The 10,731-nt window shown below is 40.1% G+C and overlaps 1 protein-coding gene across 2 annotated transcripts in view; it reads right to left on the bottom strand.

Annotated features, from left to right (window-relative positions):
• Positions 1 to 1,599: 1,599 nt before the first annotated feature.
• Positions 1,600 to 10,731, bottom strand: part of dusp7 (dual specificity phosphatase 7) — a 9,863-nt gene continuing 731 nt past the window's right edge. Inside the window, exons 2-4 of one of the 2 annotated variants that reach the window (XM_034134985.1) lie at positions 10,425 to 10,731; positions 8,015 to 8,443; positions 1,600 to 5,805 (exon numbers count right to left, since the gene is read on the bottom strand). In XM_034134985.1, the coding sequence (XP_033990876.1) occupies positions 5,489 to 5,805; positions 8,015 to 8,443; positions 10,425 to 10,731 (1,053 nt within the window). In that variant the 3' untranslated portion in view covers positions 1,600 to 5,488. The remainder of the gene's footprint in view (positions 5,806 to 8,014; positions 8,444 to 10,424) is intronic. The other variant, XM_034134984.1, reaches the window with a different exon arrangement.

Here is a 10,731-nt window from a genome sequence, read left to right on the forward strand (position 1 = left end):
TATTATTATTGCTAACATAATATGGAACAATTAAGCCATATGGGGGGAAATTGTTGGTTTTACAGGGGCCTAAAACTGACCTGATCCTGAACCAAAGACCACCTGAGGCTCTATTTTAGCTTAAAACTCTATAACCTAGTACAACATATTAGGAGTCAACAACAAAAGGACCTGAATAAATGCAGCAAATACAAAAAAAAGTGTCTTTTTTATAATGCCAACCATTTTTTCCCTCAACAAATCTGGTGCCTACATTACCCACAATGCAGTCAGACTTTCTTTAAGTTCATAACAAATAACCAGATCCGAAACCACAGCCTGACACAGAAACCGAGCAAACTGGGAGAAAAATAATGAACTGAATCAAGCTGGTACTGTGACAGAAAATCAAAGCTTGATGAAACCAATATTTCCTGTCAGCGTTCACCTTTGAATTCTCCTCATTAGCTAACAGTGTGAAACATGTCCTTAGTTCTTGAAGGTGATAAAGACAAAGAGAAGTCACCTGAAATGTCACAGAGCTGTTGATTCATAACTATCACAGTTAATGACGTCTCGGTTTAATGACTTAAAATGAGAGCATTTCCTGTTACTCGTAAGGTCATGGTTATGAAGATGGGCATGTGGGAAACAGTTCATCAGGTTGCCAGGAAACCAGAAAATAATGAGTCAGTGGTGTCAATCATACTGACCCCAATCTCTTTTACCAGTGGGGCCCTCATTTCCGTTATTTCTCCACTGCCATCACTGTAATATCCTGTGTGAATTACCGTGAGGTGAATGGCTCACTCGATGGTGCCACAGCGCAGGAAGTCATAGCAGAAATGAAAGAAGAGCCGCTGCAGGAGCAGGGAAGAACTGGAGGAGATATTTATAGCTGCTCCGCTCACAGCGCTGTCTTTAAGATGCTCCTTTTTATTCCAACCAGCCCTCCTTCTCGCTTTCACACTCTCTCTTTCTCCCTCACTGTCAGCTTTCATATCCACACTTCTGCCATTGTTATATATATTTCTCATACATAGAAAAGGAAGCTTGGGTCTTGGTGGTGCACACACACAAAGGATGAAGCCCTGAGAAAGAGAATAGTTATTCCTAATTTTTCGACTACGCAGTTGGATCTGTACTGCGACAATATAGGCACACAGTGTAATTATAAACCTTATGTTGGTACATTTCACAACACAAATGATACTAGTTTTCTTAATTGAATGGTCCAAAAGTTATAGGGAATGGGTTTCTTTTCATTCTTGTTGAGTAAAAGATGAGAAAATACTACATAATGGTCTTTATTTGTGGGTTCATTTTAAGATTTCTATGGTAAATAGTAATACACCATGGTTCTTCTCCAGTGCACACAAAACCCACACAGATGTGGACGGAAGTGTCAGAGTTTCAATTAAAGCTATTAAATGTCATGTTAAAGTGAAGACTGAAAAAAACATATTATATATTACATTGTTTTCCTTGGTAATCACCTCACCTTACGCATCATATTTACCTTGTGGCCATTGTTGGGGTACTGACTCTCAAGTTGGGATCCATTATATAACATGTACAACCTGCTAAACCAATCAATAAAAAAAAACTAGGAGACACGTGTTAAAGAAAAAAATATTTCAATATTTATTTGCGGTATAAACATGTCTTGAGTTGTTTCCATATACTGTACATTACATAGGGTCAATTGTACTTCCTTCAGTAGACAGAAAGGTGAAACTGCCCCGATCAACATGCCCCTTTGTTTTAAAACACAGACAGATTGCATCTATTTTAAAAACTGTTTACAGCACAATACAAAACAGCTTGTGTTTGAAGCTGTAACACGTTGCAAGATGCATTGTCAAAAAAATCCCTGAAAAATTCCTCACTGAGGTAACGTTTTTTATTTCATTCACTTCTTCTTTCACTTTGTATTTAGCGCCGCCACTTCTCTTCCTCTATCGCTCACTCTCGTCTTTCCCTCCCAAGCACATTCTTACTGAGATGTAGCTACAAGTTTAAGGACACAGAAACGGCCGTTCCTGTGATCTGGCAAATTTACAAACAGAGAAAAGACTTGATTTCTCTTTCATTGTTACAAAGACACAAACAAAAAACAGAAGAAAGCAGCTTGAAATCAACCATTTTAAATAGAAAAGCTCCGTACTGAAATATATTTCAAACCTAGGGTGTAAGGGATCAAGTCGTGTTTCTTATTGTAAATGGGAAATGACTTCAGGCGAGGGGAGGCCATTCAAGCATGGTAGTATTGTTTTTATCTCTTACGCTATCATAGGACAGGAACTTTTGCATATAAATTCATAACATATATATACTTAGATATATATTCATATTTAAAGGCCACAGGAATAGCATAGAGCACATTTATCAAAAACAAGACGGAAAAAGACCTTGTAAATACTGTATGTGTTGTAATTGTCTATTGTGAAACTTAACTGCCATGCTGAACCACAGCTCTGGCTGTGTAAAGCATCGCTCGTGTGTGTGTGTGTGTGTGTGTGTGTGTGTGTTAGCGAGGGCCTCTTTAAGGTTGGGAATGGGCACGTGGGCCCTACATTTTGGACACCCCAGGTGAAATGTAACTTCAGTCCACAAGCCATATAGAGCTGGATCTTGTATAATAGAATAGATATAGTACAAAAGAAGAACATTTAAAAAATGTTGCGGTTTTGGATCTACAAAATACTGCAAAAAGTTGTTTTGATATATTGCAGAGTAACAAACCTTGTGTGACCCGTTCTGGTAAAAAAAGACAGCTCTCTGTCTTTTTTACTATGTTCTGATTCGAATAATAGATAAACAAACGTTTCATTTTTCTTTGTACACAATGTTTTTTTAAACTGAGATACAAAGTATTTAACAGTCAGCATTAGAAACAAGTTAGAAAGATTATATAAGGCCAGCTCAAACCAACCCTGTTCAGATTCAACTGCTGTCCCCTCTGTAACCCAGTTCTTTGTCTCAGTTTAGAGCCCGTCCACATCCTCGCCCTTTAACCAAACCTGTAGTTTGCTATAACCGTGGGCGCTATACAAGAAATTGTCACATTCTCCTTTTAGTTTTATTAGCTATGTTTCAACCAACTACATGTCTGTCTCAGACCAACAGACCAGAGGAGGACCTTTAGTTGAAAGAAACTTCCTCAAAACTAAAAGAAGCTGTGATGACAGTATCATGATGTTTTTTAGCATCTGATTTCATATCTAATCGTTCCTGCTTTATTTCTGTCACAATAGACCACAAAGACAACCGTGTCCTATTTCTATTGTTTCCCAAATGCATTTAGAGTATAAGACTACTGTTACTGCTTAGTCTTATGTAATGTGTTACGTTGATTATTTTTGTGAATAAAACTTTCCCATAAAAAGCAAACCAGGTTGCCTTATAAAAGCAATTTTTAAACCTATACTTTATGGAATGATTTATGTTTAAGAATATACAAAGATATTCTTGTATGACGCCCAATGTACCCGCAGCAGTTTCCATAGGTCTAAGTGCTGCAGCATTTGCTCACATTTTTGGTGTCTTTCTTGTTAAGGTGCTTCTGATGTGGACAGGATCTGAGAAAACTCTTTAACCCGCTGCTGTTTACCGCTGTGTTCAGCAGCAACAGCAGTTAAAAAAACGGTCCTCATCGTTCATCGTCCCGTCTTGTAAAGCAACATCCAACCCGTGGCTACGTAAACTGTTAGAGAGCATACAGTACCACAGCATGCTCAGGTATACAAAATAATGTAGATCTGTTTACTATTAGCTCTATAATATATATATTTATATCAATGTGGCTTTAATATTTCTTTCATTTACCCAAGGCTTAAGGGTGAATCAACTCAGACAAACCGAAATGGGTAAACTCTTTGCAGAAAGAACTTTCTTCTGTTTTCTCCAATGCAGTTAAGGGACGTGAAGCTATTGAAGTATATAAGTGCAGTCTGTAGCTGAGGCCAGTCCCAATCCACAACACCATAATCCCAACACAGAGACAGGGTACAATCACAGTCCCTGGTCTTAAACTTTGTGAACCCGTACCAACATCCTAAAAAAGATAGGACAACTTCCTCCCAGGAAAAGAGGAGTAATACGAGAGGGCTGACTCACTTCCTTCCACAAAGGTTTGCTAAAATAAGCTGCCCAAAAAGTTCTTTAGAAATGTTAACTATGAATCCTTCATAGACGTCAGAGTTGTGAGAAACCAGTTTGGCAACATTTACTAGTCAGACAATATGCTGTGATGAAATAACAGGAAGTTCAGGAGTTTAGTTTCTAACTGAAATGAAACAGCCTTATTAGTCAAAACAGTTGGTGGAAACAACGTCTTGTAAGGCAACTGGAGGAAAAGTAATACGGGGAAACAAAGTAGGAACAGGGAATTTACAGTGTCTTTACCCACGCCCACCCTACACGCCCTCGTCCTACCCACTGCCCGTCTTTGCCTCTAACCCAACCCTCTGACCCCTGAACCTCGTCTTCTGTGACCCCCCCCCCCCCACCCCACCCTGGCGTGCAGCTGTCGGGACATGTCGCAGCCTGGGACTGGCCTCTCCTCTCTGAATGTCTCTTTATCTGCCGGCTTTCAGCACCGGCTTCAAGTGCCAACAAGTCAATGGCTTCACCACTGTGCAAACTGCATTAGGTCATAACAAACTATAAGAAAAACAAAACTTGAAAAAGAAAAAAAGACAACTCGGAATATCACCTCAACGTTCCTCTTTGCTGGCATCTTCACACCCATTCCCCTTCTTTAGTTTTACAATTTCCTAAGCCATCTGGATTGGATAGGTAAGATTTCTATGCGTATATATTTATATAAGGTATAGATTTGTGCGTAGATGTACACAAAAATATACAAAAATGCATGAAGACATACTGAATTTGTTAAGGACTGCCCATACATTTATGTACGTTACCATACATACAGTACAAACATACATACTTTGTTTAGGTGTGTGTGTGTGTGTGTTAATTCCTTGGTTTGTAAAACTCCACATTCAGTGGAGTGAGATTTCCTACAAGATAATCCCAGATTCTCCACTTGGCACCAGTCAGCTCGACTCGAGAGCCGAGACAGAAAGACAGAGTGGATGTTTGTTGTCTCATAAGTCTTTGTATGAAGCTGTCTGTCCTGCCGCATCCTTCGCTCAGTTTCTCAGTCAGTTAAGTGCTCCTCGGTTCTTTGTGACAAGACAAGTTGATCGGAGCTCTTCCTCCCTCAATTTCAATCATCTCCTGAGGAGGATGCCATCCTTAACCCAGCTGTCAGTTATCTCTCCGGGTCAAAAAGCACCCTATCCCCTTTTTAACGTGCCACCTGTGACCTCTCCTGCCCCTCAGACGCTGCTCCGTGGCCAGGCTCGCAGACAACAAGCCCTCGGAGGCTAAAACATTAATTCAAACTGGCTGCTCCCTCCAGTGCAGCCGCTTGTTACCATGGTAACAACACCACCTTTAACCCGTCGAAGAAAGGGACAGTTCCCCCCTCATCTGATTCTCATGTGGACTCCAGCGTGTCCAGTTGAAACACATTGTGATTGGTCGGGGTGGTGAAAAAGAGCTGCTCGTGCGTCGGGGAGGTGGAGTGGTTGTCACAGGGACTGTTGAGGCCCAGCGTCCGCTCAAAGTCCAGCAGCTGGCCCATGAAGTTGAAGTTTGGGGAAATGTTCGACTTTTTCCGCTTCACAAAGTCGTACGCGTCGTTGAGCGACAGGTTGAGCTTCTGCATCAGGTAGGCCACCGTGACGGTCACCGAGCGGCTGATCCCCGCCAGACAGTGCACTAGGATGCCGCACTTCTTCGAGCGAGCCTCGTCTGCACAGGAAAGCATGAGAGAGGATTAGATTGATGTAAAAACCTACTGTATATTTTCATATATTTATTAGCATTTAAATGATGACAGTATTCTCTGTTCAATCTCTGCTGTGGCGATGTGAATAAAGATGTATTTCTCCAAATAAACAATGAGCCACATTTATAGAATCACATAAAAAAATAGGCAAACCTATTTTAAAGCTTCAAAATCTTCAATTAGCTTATTACTCTGAACAATGGGATCTTATATAAACACATAATGTTCTGCCAAATTTAGAGGAGTTTAGGTTTCACACGATATAATTGTCTGTCTTTCTTTTTGAGGTGTGCTGTTAGCAGGGCTCAGTTGTAAAAACGTGACGGCCACGGTGGCCAACACACACAATTATTTTCTTTCAACATTATATTGAATTGTGGCTTATTTAGTCATGACTATACAATGTTATAGAAAAATATGCATGGCACCTGAAAGCAATTGACTGTGTTCCACTGTTTGTATAATATATATGTTCCTCAAAAAAACAACATATTTTCCTATTATTGAATTACAACTCAATAAGAATCGCTTGTACAATAGACATTTATAGAACAATATCTAACATTATATTCTCCCTTTAACACTCCACTGAAGGCAACAATCCAGAAAACTGTGCTGGCTCCAAGTTAGTAAAAAATATCTAAAATGTTCCATTATTGTGATTTGAATCCACAATGACCTTTCTTAATGACAGCAGAAAGTCATGTTTCATTCTGCTTTCTAGCTCTCAGTCTGTAGAAAAACCTGAATAAGGAAAACATCCTACATTATTAACAGGCTACATCCATCCACCTTCTATCAGTTTCAAACCCTTGCACTTGCATCACTACAGGCCATTAGAGCCACAGAGTTAAGTGCTTCTTTCCTTTCTTCCTCTCCGTTATCTCTCTCTGCCTCTCCTCACTCTCCCTGCCTGACTCTCTTGTTGTGGGATTTGGGTCAGTTGGCTCACGAGCTCAGGCTGCCAAGCGGACGTCAAATTAAATGTATATGTGATGTGTGCTCACTTTCTACAACTATACAGGACTCAGAAGTCAAATAAGTAACCAGTGCTTAATCTGTGCTGAGCAGATCCTCACATTGTGCAAATGTGAGCAGCATTACATCCCTTTTCTTGTGCTGTAAATGCATCTTAACGCAAGAATTGTCTATTGCCGGGAAACATCAATTCCTTCTTCTCTATACGTTATGCACAATCATTTCAGATATTTAAGGAATCTGCAGTCCACAGCAGTAAAGTGTAAGGTCACATCTGGAACTTCTCTCCTTTACCCATAATTACCCTGCTGGCACTTAAAGACCTGATGTAATCCCTGCCCATTACAGCCAGTCAGACAGCAACATTTAACATTTAACATCAGACCCATGACCCGAATCTGCCAAGACCTCTGGCTCTGGCATATGTCACACTTCCTCCCACCTACTGAAACATTAGCTTTAAAAGAAAAAGAGAAATGTCAGAGTCTGGACAATCTAAGACCAAAACAGAGACCCTGGTTCTCATAGACCCATCAGAGAGGGAATGTACTCACTCTCTGGGAATTAAGTCAGAGGGAATGACACTAATGATGGGAAATACTGGAAATGAGATGAGATAAGAGGCTAAAATTCTCCTGGCTTCAGTATGACTCAATGCTCCAAAAATCTATTTCCTCAATTTTTTCAAAACTATTGTGCTATTACAGTCAAATGTAATTAGGAATAGGAAAATACAGGCCAGCTGTGTTTAAGACAAGTTCCCATTTCTGTTTAACACAACAGACAAAGAGAGTAATGGAGGATAAACTTAACAAACTAGTGCTGACAAGTTGATTGGTTTATCTTTTTTTTGCATACCAATTAACTGGCTTTAATTTCTTAATGGTACAGTTTTGCTGCTTTTCATACGTTTATGATAGTAAAGTAAATACTTTTAGCTTTGGACTGTTGGTTAGACAAAAAAAAAAATGTTGAAGAAGAAGACTTGGGCCTTGCGAGATTGGGATGAACATTGTTTAATATGTTCTGACTTCTATTATCTGATTAATCCATCTAGATAGAAAAATAACTGCCAATTGTTAGGATATTCATTTAAATCCAGCCAAAAACACCAGAGGTTTTGCTGGCTCCATATTCTCAAATGTATGATAGTTGTTTGGACAAAACAAGCAGAAGGAGCAAGCCTTTACTTACCGATGAATGAAATGGCCTCGGGGAAAAACTGAGAGAGGTTCTGGCTCCAGTGATCGGAGATGGGGATCTGTTTGTACTTGAAGTCGCCTTCATGTTCGAACATGTTTGGCAGGTTGGGCGTCACGTTGAGGATGTACTTGATGTTGTACTTGCTGAGCACATCCAGGTTGGTGGAGTCTTTGGCACAGCCCAGGAAGAGGTACGGCAGAATCTGGACGGGAAACGCTGTCTGGTTGATGGGGAGCGGGCTGCCCTCTGACTCTGTGGCGCTGCCCGGCTCGCGGTCTGACTCTCCATCAGAGTAGTCGGAGCTGATGCGTAGACCCCCGAGGCCGAGGACGGAGGCTGGGGGGGAGCTGCTGGGACAGGAGCAGTCCAAATTGGTCTCGCAGTGCTCGGGGTACTCCGACTGGAACTTGTTGAAGCCCCCTGAATGACAAGGAAGAGACCAAATAATGTCAATATAAGGAAAAGGGCTAGAAAGTCACTTCACATGCTGGTATAAGACATGTCTCTGTGCATGAGCGCATGGAGGGTTGTGCAATACAACATCTACAAAATGGCAGCTGAATGTAAAGTCTGCATGATACGATATATTTAACATGTTCCTCCAAATGCTCTACGTTTTACTGTGACATCTTGTTTCAACAGTTACTTTATAATTTTATCCTTTTTATTTAAAAAACATTTTGTATTATTATTTACATTTTTTATTTTACCCTTATTTTTACCTTGTTTGAATCCTGTTTTTAACTCTGACCCTATTGCTGCTATAAACACCTGAATTTCCCCAGGGGGATAAATAAAGATCCATCTTATCTTATCTTATCTTACAAGAGGTGAATCATGAACATGAATTATGATAATCTTACCTTTTAATTAAAAATAAAAGAATATGATTGCTACACTTATACATTATGACCATTAAGAAATGTTTTTTTGTACATGTTATTAATCACAGTGATGGTAAATAACAAACAGAAATCAAAAAGAACAGTTAGTTCCAAAATGAAACAATCTATCATACCATATTTAACCACAGTAGATTAATATTCAGATTACATAATGTTATACATAAACCAAGGGGTTTAGTGAGATCAAAATTAAATCATTTACACATCTTTTTCATTTACTCACATTACATTATAAATATTCTAAAACATGACATGTATATCATGATATGGGTTTATAATTACCAATGCAAAAATATCTGCCATATCGTGTTTTTATGCGAGACTGCATCAAATATGAATGAGACTAATAACAGAAAAATAACATGATATTTTCGCCGTCATGGCTTCGCAAACATGCCGGACAGATGTGATCCATTGAGAAAAGCTGAGCCCTGGGGAGGGTGAGCAGGACACCGAGCTCTCACTACTCAGCTCAGTGGACTTTTTGTGAATGGCAGCTTGGATTGTGACTTTACTGGAACACTGCTTTGATCATTAATACATCAAATCTATCTGTAGATCCTAACGCTACCACATTTTATACACGTGACGTCCTCATCATGTCTGACTATCCTATGTTTTTATTTGGTGCTGCAGTTTTATTCACATTGCGTCGTCGTCTCCTCGTTTCCCTGTTCATTCATGAAAAAAACGCCAGTCTTTTCCTAAAGGAGCACAACATGGCGGGCCATTTTTGCAGCATTTAATTGAAAACATATTTGACATACATAGCTTTGTATATTTAGACACATACTCCCGTTATATATTTCTATTGATTAGCCCGATTATTTCCAAATAATAGTTGTATAATGGCTCTCGGAAATAAGAAGGAAGTGTTCAAAGTTCATTATGACTTCGCACTGCAGTTAGTGAAGCTGATGTGTTTCACATTGCAGCAGCCTATCTATTATTATACTGTGATACAATCATAATCTGTGGATAATATGCTCTGATAAATAACTCTTCCTGCATCATTATTAAAAATGAACGAGACACGAACTTTAGTCGGTCAGACAGATGATAACATCTGGATTCATTTGAAGTGTCGAAACACTGCGACACTTCAAGCTATAGGCTACCTATAAGCTATTTAAAAATCTACAATTACGTTATATTTAATACGGGATATGATAACATTTTCTAAAATAGTATATGAATCTGGACTTGAATCAGACTTGATAGTTTTGCTTCAGATACACCACATATCCAGAAACAGCTTAAAACATGACACATGTATCCATTAGGCTACACAAAGTATCCCGGATCAGATCAATCTTAACCTTGTGTGTTATATTCTAGCACTAATAGTTATCTATTTGGTGAGATAAGCTGCTGAGGCTTTCCTGTAATTAGGGGAATCTCAGTTAATTACATCGGAGTGAAATTAATGTAGTCATTGTGAGTTTTTTATGGATCAAAAGGGACACGAACTCAAGTTTAAAGCCATCCAATCTTACCCTCCAGGTAGAAAGCCTTGCACCCGTCGTCCCGCAGTTTCTGCAGCAGCAGCCCCAGCACGGAGCTTCCCAGCCCGGACTCCTGCCGCTCCGGGGTCGCCTCGTCGTACAGAACCACCACGTCCGTCTTGCACCGCTTCACAAATTTCTCCTTGTCCTCGTTGTTGGGGATGATGGAGCGGATGGGGAGGTTGCCCTTCTTCAGCCTCCGCAGCATGAGGCCCGGGATGGCCAGGTTGATGGCCGACTCGATGTGCGAGGACTCGTACAGCTCATGGGGTCTGCAGTCCAGCAGCAGCAGGGAGCT

This window comes from Trematomus bernacchii, unplaced genomic scaffold, assembly GCF_902827165.1.
Source record: "Trematomus bernacchii unplaced genomic scaffold, fTreBer1.1, whole genome shotgun sequence".
Lineage (NCBI taxonomy): Eukaryota > Metazoa > Chordata > Actinopteri > Perciformes > Nototheniidae > Trematomus > Trematomus bernacchii.